At 41.3% G+C, this 26955-nt stretch overlaps 1 protein-coding gene across 1 annotated transcript; it reads right to left on the minus strand.

Moving 5' to 3' along the window:
* Positions 1-13101: 13101 nt before the first annotated feature.
* ackr3a (atypical chemokine receptor 3a) lies at positions 13102-19494 on the minus strand. The gene is made up of 2 exons (XM_071475796.1): positions 19355-19494; positions 13102-16359 (listed from the first exon to the last, which is right to left on the minus strand). Exon 2 carries the CDS (start codon positions 16283-16285, stop codon positions 15149-15151), a length of 1137 nt encoding a protein of 378 aa, XP_071331897.1. The 5' UTR covers positions 16286-16359; positions 19355-19494; the 3' UTR covers positions 13102-15148.
* Positions 19495-26955: the final 7461 nt, after the last annotated feature.

Consider the following 26955-nt stretch of genomic DNA (forward strand, 5'->3'; position numbering starts at 1 on the left):
TACTCACAGACAAAGGGTAAGACAGGCCTGTGAATTACATCTTTGAAAACATGGAGTGATTCATGTCATTGTCTTGGCAACGTTTCCATGTTCTATGCTGTAAATTTTTTTTTTTTTTTTTGCAAGCAGCTCGTTGCCATCAGGGGCTAATTTTCATCTCTCTCTCCTTAGCTGTCTCCAAGCTGTTTTCCCTGAGTGATTTATAGGTAACACAGACTATAATCGATATCACCTTGACTGCATAAGGTTGTGTGAAATCTTCCATAAGGGGTCTGGCATGTTCAGTGATGGCAAAGATCAGGAAAATGGAGACATGCATTGCAAGGGTGGGACTCTTGGTTTTCCCTCTGCGTCATTCCTGAGAAGCAGCGGTACATATCATGTCCAGATGTTTTTGCAGGTTAGAGTGGACACTGTGATAGCTTCCCTCTGTGTCCTACAGCTTTCCTGCTATCACTGCAGCACAGTGCTTGAAAAGATAAATTAAATCATTTGATGACCTAATAACTCATCACTTTACAAAAGCTTGACTCTGTAAAGCAGCTATAATAAATAGTTTTCTATTAACAATGGATCAAATCACTGTGTGTGTGTATGGAAGAGGTCACTCTATAGTTCCCTCTGTGGAGCTTTTGTTTGTGCTTCTACCAACAAAAATGGCTTTGATTCATTCTCACTGTTCTCATCACTGTTTTATGGCTGCATCAGGCAGTTGTTTTTGGCAAAATAAGCTCTTAAAACCTGCTGTACACTGCCTGTACACAACCAAAAGACAGACAGACAAAGTTAGCGACTAGCTGGTGAACGTAGTGGAGAGTTTAGATGATAATGAGCCAGATATTTCTCTCATGATTTGGTGGAGACCAAAAACAGAGCTAAAAGGAGTTCGGGACTTGCATTCAATATGTGACCAGTTTTCAAATGAATGCCAACATAGCTCTGTAAACTGAATGACTGTGTATATAAGCTGTATGCCAACACAATCACCATACCAACTTAAAAGGTAAATGTCAGTGTTATGTTTACAGATTGTTTCCACTGCTCCCAAGTGGACAAAAAACTGTTATAGGTATAAAGGTCTAAAAGGCCACAGCTGTCCAGGTACTGTCAGATGTTAAAAATCAACAAATAAAAATTTCACATATGAAATGCTCTGTGAGGCCTGCACGTGTGTGACCAATGTTGTGACTCTCCTTGGACTGTAGTAGTATCTTTTTACTTTGAAAACTTTAACTTTATCATGTTCCAGAGACTGATTTTTGGGTTGTATGCACACCTCTGCTTCTCTTTTACAAGTCAGTATTGTGTCCCAGCAGAGAAACACCCCACCACCACTGTACAACACCACTTTCATCACCATATGAGAACATTCAAGTTACGACATTTAAAGCTGCAGTTGTCACTCCCTGGTTTGACTGTGAGTCAATGCTGCAGGACAAGACAAAAACTAAATGTGAAAACATGATGTAACCAGGCAAAAGTTTACACCTCACAAACTGTGACATTTATATGACTACTCATGATACTCAGTACTCCTGATACACTCATTGCTTGGAGGAGTGACTTTTTTCAGTCAGCACATGGCAGCTATGTGAGGACTGCCTTCACTCTCTGACAGTAAAAGAAATGAGGTAATGCTGAGGACCACTACTTCCACAGCAGTTAGTTCCTCACTCCTGAACCCAAACTGTCAACCTCTATATCTCACCTTCATCATGATAACAGGCACACACCCAAATACAAGGTCATACCCCCATCAATCATTTTTCACCAAAGAAGAATTAGAGCCCTCCACAAGCCCTGGTGCTAAGGTAGGAAACAGGACTGTAAAACAGACTGTTGCTCGCTGGAGAGGTGAGAGGTGAGAGGTGAGTGTCACATTTTGACCGACTTTACCCTTGTTTTGGGCTGAAGGGCTTTAATAGCACCTAGAACGCTCTATAACTGCCTCCTTGGTGAAACTAACTCATGTATTCTTATTGAAGCTCAACTATTGTTCACACAGCTGCTACAGCTCTACGCTGCAGAACACAGACCAGAACATGATTAAACCCACAAGAATACATCGTTAATATCAGGGCTTAATTAATGCTGGATCTTGCCAGGACATGATCCATGACCTCCTTTGTGACTTTCTAAATGTTGTGTATCATTTAATGTTATCTGTTCTGTCATTCTTTCATCTCCCACTGAGGTTACTCTTTAATTGCCTATTTTGGATGTAAAAGACAGAGAGAGAGACGTCAGTAACTCGGGTAACGTCTGAGGCTTGTGGAGCCCTGTTTGTGTGGGTGCTGCGCTGTGAGAGGAGATCGATAGACAGAGAAACAGAACATGTCACTTAGTATGGTTTCTTAGCCTGCCTGCTTGCTTTTTGTGGTTGTAAACACAACTTTTGGCTGCAATTCCATTTCCCCCCTATTATAGTGATCCACAGACAGAAGGGAAATGACAGGGAAGTGAAGGCACAGTCAACTAGAGAGAGAAAGAGAGAGAGACAGCTAACAGCTGTTTCTACGCACCTCCCCCCTGCTGATTCTGTGAGTGCTCTGATTTTTTTGTTTGTGATGACAGTTTTGTTTAGTTTTGTTTAGTTTCAAAGGCTATAACTATATAGCTATAGCTATATAGCTGTAGATGTCCAATTACTACAGGCACCAGAGTTGGGAGCACTGCATCAGTGTGCACATGGATTGTTAAAAAATCCATAAAGTTTTCCCGGCCCTGCCAGTGTCTTTACCAGCGCCCCCTCTGTCTTCTGGGACCACAGATCTACTTAGTAGCCACTATAGAATGATCCTCAAGTTTGTCCTTCACAGAAAACCTAATTCTTATAACTAAGACTTTTCATAATGCTATTGACCCTAAATAAAGCTGTTCTCTCAGCAAAATAAGACAATGCACTCTGCCATTTGAGAAGAACCAGGTCATGGGAATAGAATCAGGGAAGGGGGACCTGTATGTACACTAAAGTATACTAAAAGTCCCATGACTGACACTAATGGAAGAGCAGACTTGATAAAGTTACTGAGGATTGCATGTCATGAACACCTCAACCACTGTACTGAGTTACATTCTCATCTCTTTAAGTCGTTACCCCTCAGCTTGTGAATGAAACACGCTGACATTGTTGGATGGAAGCACAAATCCATGACAGAGCTATTTGTCTAAATATCCTCAAGCCCACCTGAAGCTTTTTTTTTATGAGAAAGTGTAAACTGTGCCTCCATATGTTCTGAGCTAGCATGACATGCATGCACATTTCCAGACGGGCTTGCATGGTGCACATACGCAGAAAACAGCACACATGTGCTCAGACGCATCTGTGAAACACAAGTCATGATTAATGTGAAGAGAATTCGAAAGAAAGAGGTTGAGCCTTTGATATCTGTATATCTGTGTTTCCATTACAAGGCCACCTACTCAGCACTATTTATACACTGTACTGCAAACATAATCCACATAGCGGGAGATGCAGGAGGAGGGGAAGGGTCTGGTGAGAATGGGGGGAAAGCAGAGGGAAAATGTACAAGGATTTAATTAAGAATGTGGATTAGGGACTGAAAATGATTGCACAGTGTAATGACAGAGAGGGAGGTGAAATATTTTTAAAGCTTGGAGCAATGAAAAAGGGCACCTGTGTGTCCCTCTAGGTGAACTGTGTTTTATGTGTGTTTGTATTTGTCCACCCTTAGAGGTGGTCTGTGTGTGTGTCCAGTCTGTGGCCTGGTGTGGATCAGGTTTGCTGCCTATGTGTGTGTCCCAGGCATGGACCCCCTCTGGTGGGCCAGAGGTGATGGATGATGCCTGGAAGCTCTGGAGCTGGAGTGTGTTCATGTGAGTGCTGTCTGAGCAGCTACCAGACAGTTATGGATAATGGATGGTTTTGAGTTTGTGTGCATGTGTGGGTAAGTTCGAGTGTGAATGAATGACAGCTCACTGATGGCTGTTGTGTTTCAGGTGTTATTCTAGCATTATTGATTACAAGGTGACAGGCATGTGAAGGAAAGCAATTTAATACTGAGAGAGTGGTGAAACACACGCCTACACACACCTCCTCCCTTAAACTTGTGTTTGTTCAACCCCCCCATTTCACCTATAGAATTACAAACCATATACTAAGTGTAAGAGCAAGATGGAAAGCCCGGTTTGGGTTGCAGCTTTTACTTGTGACATATCGACCTCGATGAAAATGTTCATCCATCAATCTAAAACACAGAAAGGTATGAGTTTACAGTCCAGAGGAAAAAAACCAGAGAACTTTATCACTTTTCAGTTAGTGAAATGTTTGACGCTTGGACAGCAAAAATGTGATTCTTGACAAAACTTGTCTGTCTTTTGAGAATACTTCTGCATAAAGTAAAACAACGAGTCGCTGTTTTGTGCAGGTGAGTGCTATAACATAAATCTTGACTTCATCTTTGCCTCCCACCCCCACTCCCCCAGTAAGATCAGACCTAAAACATGACTGAGTCTCTGAGGCTGTACTTAGGCACAGTGGCGGATTGAGCTAAATGCTAACATCAGTATGCTAACACTAACTAACATGCTTACAGCATTGACATTGGATTGTGTACAAATAACAACAACAAGCCAACATTGAATTTTAGTCACCCAACATTACAACCTACATTTGACCAAATATAGACATGTAATAACGTTGGTGGTCAGCTGTGTGCCTGCTGAGTCAATTTAGCATTTTAGCATGCTAACATCAGCTAAGTACAGCTAAAGCTGATGGTAACGTCATAGCTTTGCAGGTGTTTGGTCATGGACCAAAGCATTAAACAAATTAAAACTTTTCATCTAAAACAATTCATCCTGATGGGGACATGAATGTGTGGACCTAATTTATCACAATTCATCCAACAGTTGTTGAGGCATTCCACACAAAATCACATATGTTGACCTCGTGGTGGCGCTAGAGGAAACGTCAGGAGATCACCATGAATGTGCAAAATATCATTCACCCATAGTTGTGTAGATATTTAAGTCTGAGCCAAAATGATGACCAACCATCAGACTATTGTTACTAAGTAGAGCCATGTCAGTGGCATGGCTAAAACAAATAAGTAATGGGTAAGGTATTACCTTAGTTTGTACATGTATGTACGTTTTAGTGTAAGGTTTAGTTTGAAATTGAATCTTAATTTGGATGTTTGCTTTTCACATGAAGTCCAGTGTAAGAATGACAAGCTTCATGTCTGTGACAAGTAAATCAAAAGACCACAAAATGAAAGTGCAAAAAAAATATGTTCCTCAGTAATTATTTGTTTTCCCTTTCCTCTTTTTTCACTAAGGGAGTTTCCACTCAAATTAGACAATCAGACACAAAAGACTTACATTCCCTCTAGTCCTCATTCCCCTCCATCTTTCCTGTCATCTTTCTGGCATCATTTTAGCTTCAAGTCTCAAATTAGGGCCTTTGATGTTTCATGTTACTATGGTAACTTAATTGGACAATGCTGTAACTTATGAAGACCATATATTTTGAATAGATGAGATGACATGTCACAAAAGAAACTCTGCCAGCAGGGTCATTTTCCCCACATCTTCTTGTTGAATAGACCTTTCTCCTGTACTTGGCTAATGGCATTGATTTTCTCTTATCTTTCAGCTAATAAAATACCTTGAATTTGTTGATCCACTGCACATTAGTTTAGAAACATAATTGTGAAATAAACTTACATAATGAAAGATAGTTTTTGCTTAGTTCTCTGTAATGGTCAAGGACGAGTGATTCATCACATCTCTGCCACAGATCTCAGACCTCAGATAAACGGCCTTCTATAGTGATACTAGGTGATGTTTATTGCTACATTAGTCATTTTAATGTTTCTCCTACAGCTCTCTATTTCAAAATCTTTGTTTTGGAACAATGAAATAGCTGCAGCTGTGACAACAATGATGTCCTGAAGCAAATAAAACTAGTAATTGATACAAGGGGGTGACTCAAAACCACTGCAGAGGTGAAAAGGGGACAGGGGAGGACAAACCCAGTTCAGCTTCTGAAAATCTTCTATTCATAACTCAAGGCCAGAGGGGGAATACAATCCGTCGCATGTTTTCATTTGGTCAATTGCGTGAGTGAATGCTGAGATTTGGTGTCACACACACAGACGTTAGGCGGGTCAGCTCTCAGTTTCCCCACCCTAAACCGCCCTCAACCCCACCCGGAAACTACAACTTCCTCCCCTATTCATCTCACTATGATTTTGTTTTATTTCTCAGGAGCTGTTTTACAAACTCATTTGTCAAACCACACAAAAGTTTATTGAGCTCTGTGAAACCAAGCTTAGGAAAACAGTGACGAGGAAACTCTTTTTTATACAGAGATTACAGGATTACAATAACAGTTAGGTTGTGGGGTTATTGTATCGAAGCCAACTGCAGCAAGCCTTGGTCACAATGAGATACAGAAGTTTCAGTTTCAGAATTGAAATTACTCAGTCAGATGTTGTTGGTGTTGTTTGTGTGGGTGTGTACAAAATATGCATGTTCATTTTGAATTCCTTTTTATCACAGCAGCATGCATGGCGTGCTTGAGTTACAGCGAACCTGCAACTAAAACAAAATAATGGAGGAAGACTTGTGTGAGCTCCAGAGAAGCAGGGGAACTTTCACTCCTCTGGGAGGGGAGTAACTGGGGTGATATGGAGGAGGATGAGAGCCAAGACACTATGAGGTGGTTGTTGAATGATATACAGACATTCGTTTTCACCTCAGGGTGTGAATTGTGAGTGTGTGTGTGTCATTGATGATGAGTGAAACTCCCTGTAAACTGATACCATGAAGAGTCTCTCTGCCCTGCTATGCGGAGAAGAGGAACAAGGAAGGAGAGAAGGTAAAAGACAGAGATGTGTTCTTTTCTTTTTGGTGACAGACAAACATAAACACAATGACACATCATTAGTGACAATAACTGTTGCACAAAGTATCTGTATATACAATAGAGCGCTTGTGATAGACAACGTGAGTAGCTGATGGGAAAAGATAAAGAAATACATTTATACAAAATGAATGTAAAGTATTTGCAAAGTAAAAGAAAAGTCAAAAATGTCTTGATGCAAGAGACACATGGTTTTTCACCAACTTTAGTAAATAATCTTTTCTAACTTGAACAAAAGTGCTTCTCTTACCTAAGGTAAATGTAACGCTTCTTAAACTAGAAAAAAAAAGGAGAACATGAAAAGTATCAACTACTTTTCTGAAAAAACAAAATTAATTGTATATAAAAGTGTATATGAGACTGTTGGCAGGAGAGCGCAGGGTTTGATTCCGGTTGCTTTTTCTTTTTGTATGAAATGAAAAACATCATAGGCTTCCACAAAGCATGACACATGAATCACATATGCTCACCCCCATGTGTCTGTAATGGAATCTGCAGGTGTAGAGAATGAGCATAGGCAGTCACATTGCAATTATTTCATCCCACCTCTTTTTCTTTGTCTCCCCCATGATTTCTGTAGGAGAAGGCTCACTTGGGGATATTGCCTTACAAGGTGTATGTTCAAGAATTCAGGTGTTCTAATGACATTTAATAATTCCCATGCAAAACTCAAATGAGACAAATCACATTTTTGGCAACACGCAGTACAATATGCAGTTTTGTATTCTGTGGTGAATAAGTGGGTATTGGCATATGCTCAAATATTACATGTCATTTTAGGTTAGAAATGTTCAGTGATTGTAATGAGAATATCAGAGCGCAGGAAAACAGAATTGCTATTGTGTGAGCTGTATTAATTTGCGAAGGCAAAAGGTGCAAGCTCTAGCTCTGGGGATTTCCATGTTTTTATCTAAGTTGTCGAATTCCATGCTCCAGTGTTGTACAAAAAAATAACATAGAGGAGGGTAATATTTTCAGTTAAGTCTCACAAAGCCTGTTTTTCAGATAAAAGCTCATGAATTTAGCATTCCTTACAAAATAGAAAGAATAAGGAGGCAACTGCAAGTTTATGACGCTTATTAAACTGGGTTCTGGTGCAGGGATGTCATGTTGACTTAACTGAGACGCCCTGCTTTTGTCTGAATAAACAGGCTTGTTTTTCCAGCGGAATGCCAGAGTCTGACCCCAGACAGGAACCAAAGGAGGACATTTGTCTGCTCAAACATCATCACAGACAAAACATCACCCGCAGCCAGGAGCTGGTATTTTTTTTGTCACTTCCCAGAGGCACGTAAATCCTACTTTTGATTTAAGCTGTCACTGTTAACACATTCTGTCATATAGAGATTAAAGTGTCTCGACACCTCTATTCTGTCATTCTCTCTTTGGAGTCAAAATAAGCTATTATTACCTGCAGTCAGTCTCAAAGTGCTCTGGGTAAGTCAGTCATTATCCATCCAGGAAAAAGGGTGATTTGATGGAGTGAAGCACTATAATAAACATAACTATTCTGCGCACTAAAGCAAGATTTTTGAGCATCACACATTGTGGCTCTTTGGGTGTAGCTTTGTTCTTTGTGTTATATTGTTATGTTGGAAAACACTCGTGTCACACTATATGAAAAATAAGAACACAGAATAGTTAACTTTAACACAAAGTTATGATCAACTTCCCCCTGTCCCCAAACACATTACTGGGTGCTTATAAAATGTATGACAGATTCGTATATAATAACAGCCAAATGGTTTGTATGGATTTGTGTGCCTCTGTAAGCCTTAAAGCAGCTGCCTTCTCTACTCTGCCACGTCTTTGAAGTTTCATCATCGGCTCTGACACGAGTGTGCTGCTGAGCTGATCGAGTGGTGGCGGATGAACTTTAAAGTTGCACGTCAGGCTTGAGCTCTTAAAGCTGATGGGATGTTGGATGAATTAGGTGATGTCTAAACACCGGATCCATAGCTTGGGCACGAAGTGTGGTATAAATCAGCCCCCAGCCCACCTCCCCAAAAATCAAGCCTTCACAGAATATGTGTCCAGCCTACACAGTTACATTTGTGGATCTGGAAGAGATTATAGCTTTCACACTAACAATAAACCATGGGATGGCTTATGAGGGGTAAAAGATTATCAGACATGATGTGACAGGCAACAGCAAAGAACATCACAACCGATTATTCAGGGTACATAATTTTTTGGAACACTCAGTGTCTAATCTGTGTTTGGACCATAAATAAGAGTAAAAGGTTCAGTCCAAAGCAATCTGACTCTCTGGGTCTTTAACAGCCAGAGACCTAGTCTTCAAAGTCTTTTAACACTTTATTGTTTTGATTTGGTCTCACCGGTCTTATCAACCTGCTCTCATTTATCACGTGGCAAGAAACACGACTCCAAATTAACCCTCCTGTTGCTGCATGTCTGGTGGTTGAGTAAATTGGGAACCATTGGCAGGCACATTTGCCATATCATGATTAAAAAGTGATAATATGTCAGTGTTGTGTTTATTATACCTTCAAAAATAAATCATCTCAGTTTAAAAGCAGCTAAAGAATTTTAAGTTTTGCTATTGCTACATAGACAGCATTGACACTAACAGCTGTTTATTAGGAAAACCCCTGCAAGTTCATCATCAAACTTCATTCCTTTACTCACCATGATCTGGCTCCAGTGGTGGAAAGCAACAATGTTAACTCTTGTCTTGTAAATGTAATAATGGCCAAAGCTCTTGACAATCACCACTACCCACTCACAAAACCACATTCAGCAATAGCCCCTTTAAAGATATTCACTATTGTGATTGTTTTCTGCTAAAGAATGCTCTCTTCAATGTGATTTACCTTATAATTCTGTAAAGTCATGTAATGGACATGAAAAGAATTATGTTTGTGTTGATAAGAGCACAAAAAAAGGTAACTTCTCTTTCCAAAGACAATGTCCCAGATAACTCTGGATTACCCACAGAACCCACTGTATCTACACTGAAATTTGATTAACTTCTATTATGTGGGGGTGGAGTCAGACATTTCTGGATAGATATCGCACAACCTGGACAAACAAAAAGGTAAATTCCAAAGCTGCAGGACTTCTTGCTCTGTTTCCCTTGTCTGAAACAAAGTATATCAGGTGCGTGGGCCATCTGCTCTCAAAGACCTGTTCAGTATCATAATTACTCCTGAATGCAGCAACATAAATTCCAGCTTAGACCTCAGTTTCTGTTGATGTATTCCAGCGCTCAAAAAGAATCTGCCCTCAACTTGAAGTTATCAGGCCTGCTCTTGGAAGGTTAAATAAGCCGTGACTTTGTAAATTGACGTGTGCCATTGGTGTTGTTTGATCGGAATTCAGGCCGGCTATTTTAACTATTTTAACTTTTTCTTCGCCTGTTGACTGAACATCTGTCCAACATCTGGGCATAGCACTTGTCCTCCTCTCCTGATAGGAGTGGAGTCATGGAGTGCTAAACTAACTCTATCCTTTGACTTTATATTCACACCAAAAACTCCCTGGGAGCACAAGCAGCTGCTGCTTTCCCATTCGACGTCATTAATAATTCAAGAGCCTTTATCCACCATAAGTCCGCATGTGGAATTCCTGACAAACCAAGCAAAGCAAGCACAGACTTGATTAGGAATTGAACTAATTCAAAATGCTTGGAAATGGGCCAGAAATAATCTAACTTACATTTGCAACTACAAGGCCCTGCAGTGCCTGGGTGAATATATCCAACTATAAAATGAGTGTGCTCAGTAAAATTAAACAGTGTTCTTGTCCTGTAGAAAACATTTTGAAAAATCAGGTTGAGTTAAATTGTTCTCCATCTCTGTACCTCCTCCCTGTTTCATGATTCATTTACGTTATCTTTCCTCAACATAAGGTATAGAGTAACATCATGCTGGATAGCAACACTCCCTTAATCTAGTTCTTCTCTGGTCCATTACCTATGCTTATTAAATCAAACTATAATAAATTTCCCCATTAAGAATGTACTGTAACTCACATACAAACCAGCTGTAAGAAAAACCAGGACTGAGCTGGACATCACATGATTTAATCTCCCAGTTTTGGCCACTTTTAATCTCACAAATTTTGTTGTAAATCTCTCCTTTGGTTTGGAGAAAACAGATTTACAGTAGGCCTACTGTATGCATTCCAGCTAATGACAGCAGCAAACTGCAAACAGCTGAGACTGTCTCCTAGAAGTCGAGTGTCATGAGTGACAGAGCTCCTGTTTTGCTGGTTTTACATTTTATTAACAGTAGAGTGTTTGGGTTTGTGCTTGGCTCAGTGGTATGTTTGACACGTACTGTATGACTTCTAATGGGGAGAGAAGGGAATCAAAAGGGAATCATAACTGGCAAACTGTAAAAGGAACTTCACAGCATATGTGCCTGCCAAGTAAAACACAGGCAACCGAGCAGGCAGCAGCAGCGTTTTCATACTCTGTTCACTCTGAGTGTATTCAGACATGACTGCAGCACCTGGGTGGGATAGTCTGGGATATTGCAATGGGATTTGGTCTGAAATACAGTCTAGCACCTCATCTGGAATTATAATTAAAACTTACTTCTATAAGCAAGAAACTGCCTCGAGTGTCCAGATTTCTGAGGGCCCCAAAGACCCCAGGTGCAACGTGGTAATTTGTTTTATTGATTAATATATTGCCTGTTTTTACACCTAATATTTAGGCTTTGTAATTGGAATATTATGATTACATGGTTCATATTCTTGAATTTTTATTCTATCAACTTATAGTCATGTTAATATGGAGAAACACACAGGGCCCACAGTGCAATTTTTGGCTCTCATATTGTCAAAAGCAAAAGTAAATAAATAAATAAATCTGTCTTCCAGCTTCCAGCCACTATAAACCTGTCTAATTTCTCAGCATCTTGTTTAGTAAGTGAGTTAGTGGAGGTTCACTGACCTGCAGAAAGCCATCAGCAGGCTACAACACTGGAAGATAATGACAGGGCTCAGGTCAGATGAGTGGGTGTGAAAATCATTCACACAAGAAAGAAGAGGGATGCCCTGGTTGTGGCAGAGGTGACCACCACACACCAGCAGGAGTGCTAGAAGATCAAGGCAGAGTCATAGGAAAGAAGGGAGCTGGGAGGGCGTCATTAGCAGATCACTCACTTGGTTTGACCTTTGGAAATCCCTGTGCCATTTCCTCATCAGAGTAACCTCTGAAACCCTGGCAGCAAAGAGGTGCCGAGCTGCCCCTCACTCACCAATACAAACCTTCAAAACATTCCTGTGCTGTCTCAAGGGCGCATGAGACAGCTGTTGAAATTAGCAGATGTTGAAGGAGGCCAAAACACCACAAATCTGTAGGCAAGAGGTGAAAAACTAGAAAAAGTGGAAGGTCTCGTAGTGGCAAAGTAATGTGCATGTCCAAAATTATTTTCAGATGTTAGACAGAGGAGGCATACAAACAAGAAAAATTGAAAATTGTCACTGAGGTCCTGAATGTACTCCAGGCAACACTGGAAAGAGCTGCATCATCACTTCTGTTCTCAGTAAGTATGAGGGTTGACCTTGAAATGGAGGGGGAGATCACCACATCCCTCCACCCAGACATAGTGGCGTGGTGCCTTGGCCGCCAACACGGTCTTCCCCGTTTAATTCATCATCTCATGGGAAAAAGGGGAAGAGGCTGCGGAAGACACTGATGTACTCACATCTGGCAGTTGACTGCAAGAAGGCAGGGTGGGGGGTTGTCACATATCCTGAAGATAACAGTGGCAGGGTGTTGTCCTTCCCTTGGGAGAGCAGGTCACGGGCTGGGTTAAAGGCACAAAACACTCATGAGCTGCCATCTCCATGTGATAGTTCTGCAAGTCGAGGGTGCAACAAGCAGCAACGCCACACACCTATTACTATCAGCCTTTTTCTGTAATGAATTCAACAAACTGTTCAATCAATCAATCTCCTCGTCTTATTTTAATTGTCTAATGTCCTCCTAATTTCTCTGTTGTCTAAAAGAAAAGAAGTGTGGCAATAATTGAAAAATGTGTGTTTTCTTCCACACTAAAGGCTTACCCCATATTCCGTAACTGAACCATACTTGTCTAGAGTTCATAGTAGTCACGACAGCTGGGATAGACCACAGGAAGTTATGTCCATCCATCTATCCATCCATCCATCCATTTTTAGCTCATTCTTGATGTGTTTGTTTGTTGTGCATGCATTCAGTTCAAATCACAGAGGCAAAACATTTTCTCTGTATTTAATATATAGCAAAACACATGTTACACATTACAATACCGAAGGAATGCTTCTGTTCTTGTCAGCACATGTTCATGTCTCCAGTCCTCTCGAATCGCAACATGAAATATTTTCAGTGTAAAAACACCCATGTGTAACCAATCACATGACACAATGCGCTCAACGTCAACATATCAAAACATTATGTTGCTTCCTACAACAGACAGTGAGTAAACTCTACAGCTCTATGTTTATAACCCATAAAACATCATCTCTGGGTATCAAGCTTTGGTATACACCCACACCCACACACAGTGATGCGGTGATGTTTTCTGTTATTTGGTCCTTAATAAACACTTGGTTGTAGCACACCACAGCTGCTGCCTACAAGAGAGGAGTAAAGTTATCCATTCATGTTATTAGGTCATAAAAGTTTTAGCCCCCATGGCCTGTGTGCTGACGCAGCAGGATTATATGGACATATGTATCTTTTTACTGTTAGCACAGATGTAAAACAAAGAGAGTGCACGGTATATTGCATAAAATTGTGCATTACAGAAAGGATGGGAGCTACATGTATCTGCTCTTCAAGCTCAGTAGTCCCAGCTGAAGCCCTCAGACAATGTTTGGAAATATTTACAACCAAAAGAAAGTTAATCTGCAGTTTGGATGTTGTTATTCATTTGAAAGGGCAACATCATGTTTTTTTTTTTAACCAGTTTGACATTTTAGGAAATATACTTACTTGCTTTCTTGCATAAAGTTGGATGAGGAGGTTGAAACCACTCTCATGTCTGTATGCTAAATATGAAGCTAAAGTAGGCAGGTAATTAGCCTAGCTTATTTTATCTTTACTTCGCTTAGCTTAGCGCAAAGAACCAGCTAGCCTGACTCTCTCCAGAGGCAAAAAAATCCACCAACCAGCACGTCTAAATTTCACAAATTAACATGGCATGTCTTATTTGCTTAATTCGTACAAAAAACTAAGCTTAAATCGGACAATTTTAGACAACAGCTAACGTCACTGCCTCTGGCTAATCAATGGTTTAGCAAATAATCCTTGTATTTCATACAAATTAAACAAACAAGATATAATGTTTATATTAGAGATGCTGCTGGGTGGATTTCATCCTACCAGTCTTTTTGCTAAGCTAAGCTAATCAGCGGCTGGCTGTTACGTCATATTCAGTGTACAGACATTACAGTGGTATTATTTTCTCATTTAACTCCCTGTAATAAATGCAAACTGTATTTCCAAAAAACTCTTAACTATATTTCTTTCGAAATGATGCCCAGAACACAGTCACTAGCTAATTTACAAACCATAGTAGCATGAAAGAACTCAAAATTGATTTATATTATTTGCCTAAAGGATTCAGCTGGTGTGACATGAGGTTACCATCAATTAGTAATGAGACAGCAGGACTACAACATTGAGCCGGTCAGTTGCTCAACTAAAATGATGAGGCAGCATTGTATGAAGTGAAGCACTGAGCAGACATCAGTGTGTGAAGACTTTCTATTACAACTTGAAAGAGGCAACAGTTCAAAAGTTTATAAATACAACCTGATACAAAAAAGACTAACAATATTACTCTGCTGATACTGACAATATTCAATGCCCAACAGATTATGCACATCACTCACACAAACATACACACACAACACAATCCTATATACACAGTAAGGCCATGATTGTACACATTTACAGTCACTGTTTTACAAATGAGTGACAATATTCATATGATTTCAGTATCAGCTGTTATAATTAAACTGCTTTCTAAGTGCTTTGAATATGTCCATTAAACTGATATTAGCCTGTCTTCTAGCTTTTCTACAGGAAATCAAGCAGATATCTGTAAAAAAAAAAAAAAAAAAAAAAAAAAATTGCTGGATTGTTTTTTTCTCTTTCACTGTCATCTAATCACTGTCAAACATAATGCTGATGTCAGATTCTGATACAAAGAAATCAGTTGTAACATTAGTTTACTTTGTATTATTGTCAGTTAGATTTAGAAACAGCGTTCAAGAAATGTTCAGTGGGTTTTGTAAGTTTCAGATCTGTGGTGGGTTTTCTACAGCTACAGGAGAGTACTCAGTCTCAGACATGTTGGGAGCCTCGATGAGGCGCGCTAAGCCCGTCCTCGTGGAGTATTTAAAGATGAAGGCCTTCATGAGGTCATAGCGGTAGTTTCGATTGATGAAGTTGTAGAGAATGGGGTTGAAGCAGCAGTGGAGCAAGGACAGGCACTGGGTGAGGTGTAAGGCCACGTAAATCACATTCTCCAGGCCACAGGTCAGCGGCAGCAGGCCCAGCTGGGACAGGGCATCAGCCAGGAGGACAGCATGGTAGGGCCCCCAGCAGCCAAGGAACACAACGATGTAAGCCAAGATCATCCTGCGGCTCACACGACGCTCCTGCTCTACTGTGGAAGATGATGAAGAAGTAGAGGAGCGGGCGAAAGCGCTGGCTAGCAGGGCGTAAAACACTGCAATGATAGGAAAGGGGAGAACAAAGCCCAGCAGGATGAAGCTCAGCTGCACTCCCACCATCCACTCCCTGGGGTTGTCCCCTGGGTACACAGGCCTGCACATCATGGTGTCCCCATGTGCTGACTTCACAGTATGCAGGAAGTAGGTGTCTGGCAAGGAGGCCACCAGAGCCAGAAGCCACACCCCGACACACACTCCGCGGCGGATCAGCTTCCTGCGCACGCCTCCCTCGTTGTCTCTGTGCTGTGTCACACTTAGGTAGCGGTCTACGCTCATGCAGGCCAGGAAGAAGATGCTGCTGAAGAGGTTGACGGAGAACAGCAGGTGTGTGAGTTTACACGCCACCTCACCAAAGGGCCAGTGGCCATGCTGGGCCAGCGAGCTCACCCACACGGGCAGAGTGGCACACACACACAGATCTGCAACTGCCAGATGGGCGATGTACATGTGTGTCTCATGGCGGGGGGTGGAGTCTCTCTGCGCACGGATGTTGACCCAGAGGACCAGAGCGTTAGCAGCCAGACCGACGATGAAGATAAAAGTGTAGAGGACACACATGGAGTAGAGCAGAGCGCTGCGGTTGAACGCCGTGGCACACACCATTGCATCCACACTCGATATGTTGCTGAAGGTTTCGGAGAAGTTGAGCTCCCCAAACGACTCCCAGAGGTCCTCCAGCTCACTGGTGCTCAGACTCATTTTTCAGTGCTGCGAGAAGACTACAGATCACTGGGAGGTAACACACCACACACCACCTCTGGCTGGGAAAGATCCTGCAAAAAAAAAGACATTAACTCATCATTTCTTGCAACATAGATGGAAAAAGACCCAACATCTAAATGCTACCACATGTTTTTTTATTTCTGGTATAATACTTTAAAAAGTAATTTTCTGTTGCATAAAGCATGGTTTATTTTACCCATGTGGACTCAAACTGCACAAGCTAATAGAACTAAAGCTACTTGTGGCCTGCCACCAGATCCTGAGGAATCTTAATGTGGTTAACTGTTAAAACACCACGTTCATGAGTTAATAAAGGTTCCCTGTTGTGGTGCCACAAACGCAGGAGCTGTCTGTGACTGATGTGCAGCCAGGGAGCAGTGCGATAATGTTTACATTAGCTCCACTAGCAAATAGTGCAGATTAGACATAAGGAAGTGGGATTGAGAAGTCCAAACAGGGTGTATTTCCGGAGCGTTCCGGGCATTCCAAGATAAAGCGTTGGTCAGGGTGGGAAACCTGATGCCACTTTAAACACTGTTTTTCCTTAACATGCTTGTTATGGTAAAAAAATCCCATGTTTCCCTTCTTCTCTTGAGGCAGGCAAGGAGAGGGTGAGAGCGGAGCTGTCACCACCCAGATGATCAAAGAAAGTGCTGCTCATAACCTTGAATACGTCATTTTAGAACATCTGAATCTAATAAGACTTGAACACACGCACACAGTTTAAAATACCGGCTACAAGGGGTAGCAGTCAAGAGCAGCTTGGGATGCCAGTAACCTTTTGAGCCGAGAGCCACTGATAGGTCCGGCCCTGCATGGTGGTATCTGCCTTGTCTTCACTTTTCTTTTCTTTTTTTTCTGCTGTGATGTCTCTCTCAGCTCCTTTAAATGGCAGTGTAAAAGCTCAGAGGTGAAAGGTGATAGATCAAAACCAGAACACAAGTGTCTTAACCCCGCTCTTGCCCCTGACTGATTTGTACGCCCACAGAGTGAATTGTGCGCAGAGATCAGCGGGAGGCTTGACGCCTGCAAAATGGTCAGACCACGATTAAAACGAGGGTCACTGACCACTGGGTGACACAGCACGCCAGAAAGCAGTGAAATGTGACCACAGCAGACATCTGTCTGTGTAGGAGGCTTGTGCTGCACACAGGATAATTGGCACAAAGTCACAGATGATGATGAAAGAAAAAGGCAAAGTGAGAATAAGCATATACAAGGACACCTGGACCATATTAAGATGTGCAGCTCTCTAGTGTGTCTTATATCTGCCTTTCATCTACCTATATTCACTACTTGAATATTCCCATTTCATACTGCTCTATACTTCTGCTCCACCACATTTCAGGGGGAAATATTGTGTTTTATTGAACAGGTACAGTTAGACATTACTTTGCAGGTTCAGATTTATATATTAGTTATAGTTAACAGGGGCCAGGGTTGGGCAATATAACAATATATTCTGAGACAATATCTATTTTACGTCCACCAGATATTATGCCATACAGGTTATATCTTAATATTTCTGAGTGAACTAGGCCACTGTGGGCAATGTTGCACCTTATTAACGAAAATTTATTTATGGAAAGTCTTTTTTTCTATAAATGTGATGTAGGACCTTGACTTTTCCAGCTATTTAATACACTAGATTAGCCAAAAGCAGACATTCCCATTTGGTTATTTTATCGTGTAACTGTTCATTACAAAATAAAGTTCCATATGCAGTGATGGGAGATTTTGTTCTTACAGAAGCAAATGAGTAGCTTTACACTTTATATATATATATATATATATATATATATATATATATATATATATATATATATATATATATATATATATATATTTGGCTGATGAATATTTATGCTCATTTACTTGATTTTAAACCCAGGATTTGCAGTGGAGTATTTTTTACATCTCTACACTGGTTCTTCTACTTGGTAATGGCTATATCTCTTCCACCAATGCCAGTGATGAAGCTCTTTACAGAGATGTCAGATACCTCACATTTAATTTAACTTTCGATTATTTTGGCCCACTGGGGAGTGCTATTCATTCTGATGGAGGGATTTTCTATGCTGAGATAATCCCTCACAATGGTCTCTGTCTAATTCCCTTATATTATATGGAAAATACCTGGAGGTGCCAGGTAGCCCCACAGGCTTCAAGCTAATTAACCTTTTAACACCCACACCATCAGATAACAGAAAGAGCACATGTAGCTCATCCATCTCTCTCTCTCTCTCTTTCTCTCTCTCTCTCTCTCTGTACCTCTGTTTCTCCCCTTTTCAACCCGCTGGTATCCAGTTACAAATTGGCTGAAAACGTCTTTTGTTTCTCAATACACACAAAATAAAAGCAATGGAAGGCCATTTTCATGTGCTAATGCTGCCGACAAGAATGGTGCAGGTGCGGTATGTTTGTCACAAGTGTCCCCTGCCTGTCTCTATCTACGGGCTTTATTAGCTTGGGGATAAAATCTTTGCCCTGCAGGACAGGACGTCATGTTTCCGCGTAGATTAACAGCAAAAGTGTTGCCTTGTGCGTCATGACGCACAAGTCCCGAACCCAGGGAAAGATCCCAGACTGCAAACACATAGAGTGTCATTGTTGTCATTGTTGATTTATATCAGGCTGGAAACAAACCTCTCTTATCAGATGTCAGCTTGGTATACAGTAGCCTGATTCCGTATTTGAATGGGGAGGCAAATAAATAGCGCAGGGGCACGCTGGGAAGCTGGAGATCACTATAATATTGGAGAAGCACTCCTACAAAAACTCTGTTTCTGTTTGTGTGACACCAGTAACATATAGAATAGATTACAAGTAGCTGCAGATTTCATCCCGGTTTTATATCTGTAATTAATAATTGTTAACAAAGCTGTAAAATGTGACGCATTTCAATAAAATATTTTTTCGTATAGGACGTAAGCAGTTTAAATGAAACCGCGGGTATCGAGCATCTTATGCAGTGTGTTACTAGTAAGACGAGAAACTACGCTTTTCATGCACATGCATCCACATGAGCTCATTCGATCATCTTACCTGGTTTTGATTCTTCCTCTCTGAAGTCTCTTCTTGTAAAAGACCAGATGCGTTTTCGCTTAGTTTTACTGATGGATAACTTCGACTCCACTGTAGGAAACTTGTGCGCTGGTTTCCCTCCGACTCCGTAAATGAATCTGAGCCTGCTCCTTTTCCTGCACTTGCTGATAGCGTCCTCTCAAGAGTTACGCCTCCAAGGTTGGTCCCAACAGCAATGCGTATTGACATGGCATCCCCTCAGGCATTCAATAAATAGCGAGTAGCCCAACGAGTTTCGGCCAAGCAGGAAAAAAAACAAGAAGACGCTGTAATTCCAGCTTTCCATGCACCATATGCAAATGTAACACATAATAGCCACATCATAATAAAATATACAGCATATTGCTTCATTCAATATTTTGTATGGCATACACAGGTGTGTACATATCTATGACATGGCATGCACTGCAGTGTAAATATTGTTATTATATATATATATATATATGTGTGTGTGTGTGTGTGTGTGTGTGTATATATACTATATAGTAGTATATAAGAAAACTTAAGATATGATTTAGTCACTGCTATACATAGGCCAGTACTTATAGAATAATGATTCATACTACATGATAAAACATTCAATATCCTTCAACATTAAACTGTATGTTACCTCGTTAAGTTATATGGCATGCAGGTCTATACATGTACATAACCTATCATCCTGTAAAGTACCAGTCACAAGTCTAGTACTCTATGTATAGATTCTTATCATTCTTATTCTTATTGTTATTCTCATTCTCATTCTCATTCTTGTTCTTATTCTTATTCTTATCATTAACTTTCCAGAAAGTGGCTATCAAACTTAAGAAACTTAAGAAAGCACTTCCTTTAGATACTGCACACATGTTCTGTAACACTGATTTGTGTTTTTTTTTTTTTTTGTTGTTGTTGTTATTATTTAGTGCCTGCTATATATTGTCTGATAATACATAATAAATAATATAACACAATTATACATTTTACATCAAATCTCAGCTTTTTATGTGGCATTAGAATTTCATCATGATTTAGTGACTAGCGTGACTAATGCCAACCTTAAAACCACAATACATGGGGTAAATGCGTAATTAACGTAATACACAATACACATTAACCACATGAAATGATCTTACAAGGGCACCTCCTTGTACTCCCCCGCAGCACCCTGCCCCAGCTACCTCAATATGAAACCAGAGCTGCAGACAGTCAGTAAACCACATCTACAGTCTGCTTCCACCCAAAACTGAAAAATAGGGTTAAACCCGACAACCAGTGCCACACAGGTAACTGAATAATGAAAAAACAGGATATTTTCATGATTCAGTTAACATTTTAGTCTGGTGCCAGTTCCTGTTATCTAGAATCAGTCAGAACAATCTCAGGTGCAAAGTTTTGTTTTTTTTTTAAAACTATTATTAATGTAGTGTTTGTCCTGAAACTATGAACAACAACGTCAGCTGCATGAACCTTGCTGTTTCATTGTCGTTTGAGCGTTAGTCAGTCTCATTTCAGGCACATCCTCTGGAAGCAGCACAAAACTGTGTGGGAGGCTCATGTGTTTGCTGAAAGCAGCTGAAAGCTCACCTGCAACTCTGGTGGCCTCACAGCTGCTCCCACCAGGGCAATTAACCCTGAGTTCAATACAAAGACAGGATCATACAAAGAAGCAGAAACTGTAGAATATCCTTTTAAAACCCACTGACAGTCCTTTTGCGAATTGTAAAATATGTGATAATATACTTTGATTGAGCTCAAGTGAAAGTAATTCCTTTGATGTCAAGTTAAGTGATTGAAGTACTGACTAAACCAGGTACAGTGAGTCCAGCATGTTTGCTCAGGAGGAAGATATCGCCGACAGGTCACCTCACTGAAGTTTATTATGCTTGTACGCCCTGTTTTTAGTGATGAAATACAACCAGCAGGCTACTCTGACCTCATTAAAGAGCAGAGTAGTGAAGTCGGTTTCAATGAGGCTTTAAAGTGAGCTCCCACTACGCACGCATACCCATTGTCCTCCATATCAGGAGCATCAGGAGGGATTTGTAAGCCTTTCTGATAAGCATCCGTAGCCCTGCAGACTGCTGCCAACCTCTGTTCTGCAGTCCTCATTCACAGGGAAGCCAGACTGGGAACTGCAGGGGTGTACGTGCGTGTGTGTGTGTGGGTGTGGGTGTGGGTGTGTGTGCATGTGCGTGGTCTTGTTTGAGAAAACGCCATCAGCATTTAATGTGTAAAAAAAATCGAATGAAATGTAATTAAGTTACACAGTTGTATGACATTTTCTTTGTGATCCACAGTCGTCACTTCACACACTTTGCCCGAGTCTCATCAGTTTTTACTTCATATTATAGATCATGGCTTCATTTATTCAATAGTTTAAAATGTATAAATCAAGAATTATTACCTAACTCTGCGGATCCGCTCCGCTCAAGAGTATTTCAGCATCTTTCAACTCATTGTTGTGGTTTTCCGGCCCACAGCTTTACTGTTTTGGCTCGCTCTCAATACTCTCGTCAGAGACGCAGCCGAAAGCTGTTTTCATCAAAATGTTCTGATAAACCCACTGCGCACTACATCCCCAGCACCAAACAATGGACAAACAAAGTAAGCAACTAGCTGGTGAACATAGTGGAGGATGTAGTTGCTAAAAAGCAAAATATTTCCCTCTGGAGTTGGTGGAGACCAAAAGAGAGAGAAAAAAAGAGACTGAACACAGGACTCTTTTCTTCAGGGTCAGAAACAGGACTCAGAAGGAATGCTAATGTTTCTCTGTCTCTGCTGGATGTGTAAATGAGTAAACTGTATGGAAACAGGATTTCCATATCAGCTCAAAAGAATGAAATGTCAGTGGTGTGTTGACAGCTTGTTTCTGCTGCTCCCTCGCCAAAAAAAATGACGGCAGATTAACACCTATACAACACGTAATGCATGTGTGCCTGTACTGAAAGTGGAGTTCCTGCTCTGTTACTCTTGTATAGGTTTCTCCCCATCTCCCCCCTGCTTTTACTGAGTTCTTCCTTATCTGAACTGAAGATTTAAAAGTATGAGGGTCTTATATTGTACTCACTGTAAAGCCCAGTGAGACAAATTTGTGAATTTGGGTGAAAGAAATCAAATTGACTTGATCTGGTACAAGGTTTGACGAGTGCCATGTTTCTGAGGTGCAGGGTTTTTTCTTTTGTTGTATGTTTATGTGTGAGTTTTTATTTGTCCACTATTCAAACACATTCCCACACAGTATAGGCTGCTCTCATCTATTCTTGTGCTATTTCAAACAAGCTCCATCACACATGCTGTCACCGACAGGATAAACAGAATGATCAAGAGATAAGGAATTGGAAAATGGTAGGCGGCTGCAGAAGGAGAGGAGGGTAGCGGTGACGTAAAAGAAAGAGGAGGGTGGATGGTGGTGTGGGAGAGAAAAAGTTGAGGGAAACAGAGGAAGACAGATTGAGAGAGTTATTCCTAATGACTGCCGTTTCTATTGTCGTCTAGCCCTATGTCACGGTGGGGGGTCTGACAGACACAGGCCTATTTTCGTGCAAATCTCCATTCAGAGGGTCCCTCTCAAACTCATTCTCAACCACATCTTTACCATCAACTGTAAACCTCCATCCTGCCCTGAGGTTCCCTCCTGCATGTCTCCACTCCCTCACATTCCTCCGTGCCCCCCCCCCCCCCCCTCCGCTCCACTAACCTCAAACATCTTTCACTTAATTACTTATTCATTTACAATTATCTTTCAAGAGGAGAAGGGTCTGTGTGAGTGAAACTGAAAGCAGTGAGCAGAAGGAGTGGATGGAGCTTGCGAGGGAGTGTGTGAACATGAGGGACTGCAATGGACCTTTCAGAGAACAAAAGGCTGCGTTTTTGAGGCAGTTTTTTTTTTTTTTTTTTTTGTCACTGCAGATATTCTTAATGCTTGCGATGAGGTGATCTTTTGTGTCTCTCGGGGATCTGTTCATGCAGGTGCATGTTTGGCAGAAAGAGTGCGTCCTTGTTAGGAAATGTAGCAATCAAGGCATTCCTCACACTGACAGAGCATCCCTTACACCAGGCCATGAATGCGAGGGAAATCTGAGAGCTGCTCCGATGTCGAATTTGCAACAAAAAAAAAAAGTGAGAATACACTAAGAGGCTTTGTGTTGAAGAGGTATGTGAAATAGATTTATCAAACCTGCATTTTGGCCACTTGGAGGCAGCGAAAACAAGCTGTACTGACATATCAACAACCTTGAAGTTGATGTGGCAAACTTGTTAAAAAACAACAACTTATTTACACATCCAGGAGATATGGAGCACCAGGGTCATTCATAAGGAGATGTGTTTGTGGCCATGAAGCAAATGTAAGTTAAATATTTACTCTCTTTTAAATTCCAGGTTGTTTGCGCTGCACCAACTCCTGAGGGAAATATCCGGCTCTTAAAGCTGCTAAATGCTCCCCTATGCTCATCAGCTAGAAGTCTTCATTTTTGTGTGTCTGTCATTTGGAGCAGGGCAGGTAGCTTACAGTGGGCTTATTAGAGCTTTTGTGCTGAAAGCAGCTGCCTGGTGCAGCTGAAAACATCGCTGACAAGTGACGGTGAGAGTGAACCAAAACACTAAAGTTGTGGGCTGTAAAACCCAAACAATGGGCTGAAAGACGTTTAGAAAGCTCTGTAAACCCGGGGAGAACTGCAGGGTTGGGTGACAATTCTCTATGGGTTCATCAGCAGGAATGAGAGCTTTCAAATTACATTTAGAAATTTGATCTGTTGTTATTATAAAGATATTGAATGTAGTAGTTTTAAAATCTTGTCTCTTACGTTGTTTTTCTCCTGCTGTCTCCAAGAGCTTTCTCTTTGCTCTTTTTTCTCCCTGTCTCTTTATGACCTCACTGAATCTGTCAGTGCCTTCATGCTTAGTTGTTGACCATGACCGGCTGTGGTTCATACAGTCCATTAACTTTGTCTGTCATCTCTATACGCAGCAGTAAGTAAAACAAAATGCAAGTTCTGCTTTCTCCAAGCGTTACAGGTTGCTGTTCACCCCCACCCTCTCTGCATTCTTGCACACACGCACACACACTCACACCATGTTCATTAATATGAGTCAGGTCATGGGGACCATGAAGAAGATGGGTGATAGCTGAGGAAAAGTCTTGCTCCAGGGGACAGTGAGTGTCCACTATGGATTAGTGAATGACAGAATCTGTCCACAGGCTGCATGAGATGGTGTCTGTCTCACTGCGTTCCCTAGGGGCTGCAGCTCTAATCTAGAAATCCTATCCTGACAATCCTAACGTGTGCTTTACAACACAGTGCCTCACCATGCCGACGACATAGAGTTCACAGATAAGGTGGTTAACTTTCACCCCTATTGTCCTGTCACACTAAATGAAAAATGGACCATCAGTGCTGCTGGAATGCGCTGTGTTTTGGGGAAGCCTGCAGCAATAGTTTTACCAGCTATGTTACTTGTAGGTGTTGCCTTGTCCTGACAATCCATGAAAGCCTCAGAGCTGACGTATAGTCACTTGGATCAAGTTCATGGTTTGACTTATGTTTGAAACTTTTAAGTTGTATCAGTGGTAAACAGTCTGATTTTTTAGATGAAACAGTGTGATGTTTCAATTGAAAAAGTTTGAGTCTGAACACTGCAAACCAAACACTGCAGGATTTTTTGGATATAAACACAACTCCACACCACTCGAACAAGATGATGGAATAAGTAATGTAGATAAACATGCTAGAAAAATGGGCCCTGAGCCATTTCAATGGAAACAGATCTAACTGGCGATATACTGTAAATATCGTGTTTAAAAGTGACCCTGCAGCACAAAACTATTGATCAAAATCACCAGAGCAACATGTGACGGAAAATGACCTAGAGCCATATTTCTCTGTCCCAGGTGGTTCCCATTCATGGTCTCCCCACCGATCACATACACACAAGCGCAGCACTGCAGAGGGATTACGGCTAGGATGTGGCAACCCAGGCAGCATCTGGAGTTGAGCCCTCCGCGCCTGGAGCTCCTAGTGAGGGGCACTAGCACCAGTACTCCCATTCATCTAGTCTTTCCTCATAGTCTCATCTATAACTCTGAATGTCTACTTACATCTGTTACTCACAGACCAAAACATATGAGGCCATTTGTATCCTTTCATTGTTTATGCTGATGTATGACAGTGGGAATACATCGGTATTATATCAAGGGAAATATCCAAGTGAGATGCATGAAACAAGAGCCAGAGAGGAGATTGAATCAAAGATAGAAAGAAAGAGGAGTCAACATTAGAGCAAAGGATCAAACAGGAGTGAGGGACGGGATGTGCTGTGTTCACCATGTGTCTGTTTCTCCCGTCACTCTGCAGCCCATAGTGGAGATAGTAGGTATCTGCTTCTCATTACAGTATAGAAAAGGATTTAGAGAGGAGCGTAATGGCTGACTGCAGTCTTAACCCTGTCACACTGATGCACCAAACCACCAAAGGCCTTCCCTGAACCTCCCAGTCACATTCAACCACTGCTTGTAAATATGAAACAGCTTTGCTGCCTCACGTCAGCCTCCCACTACCAGGCACCCTATACATCAGAGCCTGAACGGAGGCCAATAGCTTTCTGTCCATCCATTTGTCAAAACCACAATGGCAGGCCTTCCGTGCAAGAGTTTCAAAGTTGCAAAGTGCAGGCTCGCCTGGGCCCTATCACTGCCATCCGAGCTGAGTGAAGTGCCTGTCAGGAACCTGATTTGTGAAAGTGTTTGCTTATATGTGGTAAACTACAGTCTGATCCCTTCAGGAATACGTCTCCAATGAACATTCAAATCCCCATTGAGTAAAAGATGTGTGAAAAGTCCCATTGTGGCAAATGTTTCCTGTGTATTTTCACACTGGTGAGAGGACAGGACCAACACAAAAGAAGGATGGAGATGAGGATGAAAAGAGCAAGGCATGAAAGACACATCCTGTAAAAGTTTGTGAAAGGAGGAAGGAGGTAGTGATTGTTATTATTTTTTCCCCCCATGTTTTTTTCTCCCCTTTTTTCGGACCTCGTAAAGAGCTCCTTGACTCTATTTGTGATCGTGTTCCTCCACAGCTGTTAGTCCACCCTTTTTATAATGTTTCTTTCCAGCTGTTCAGGCTGTGATCACCAACATAGTACCGTGAGAGATTTATCATACACACACACACACACACACACACACACGTACGCACAAGCATGCACACACACGTTCAATAAAGATACTCGCACAAGTGGTTTACACCCTGTATTTATGAGAAAATAAAACCATAAAAATATTTTATTTCCTGTCATGCTAAAGGCAGATCAACCTGGAATACTTTGTCTGCTGTATCAGGTATGCCATCAGTTAACAGCAGGATTTTCCCAGAGGTAAAACTACTTTAACAATGTTGTATGTTTGAGTCAATTGTGAGTAAAGAATTGTTTTGTTGAACTATCAATCTCTGAATTCCTCTCTTTAACAAGGAGTGTGGGAACCTATGGACTCACCACAAGAAAGGCTTGATTTAAGAGGCTACTGTGATTGGTCTAGTTTTGGGGGGGGATGATTGTGCTCAGATGTCAGAGTGAATTCCTCA

The sequence above is a fragment of the Trachinotus anak genome, unplaced genomic scaffold (genome assembly GCF_046630095.1).
Source record: "Trachinotus anak isolate AG129_WGS33_773 ecotype Australia unplaced genomic scaffold, CSIRO_AGI_Tana_v1 ptg000001l, whole genome shotgun sequence".
NCBI lineage: Eukaryota > Metazoa > Chordata > Actinopteri > Carangiformes > Carangidae > Trachinotus > Trachinotus anak.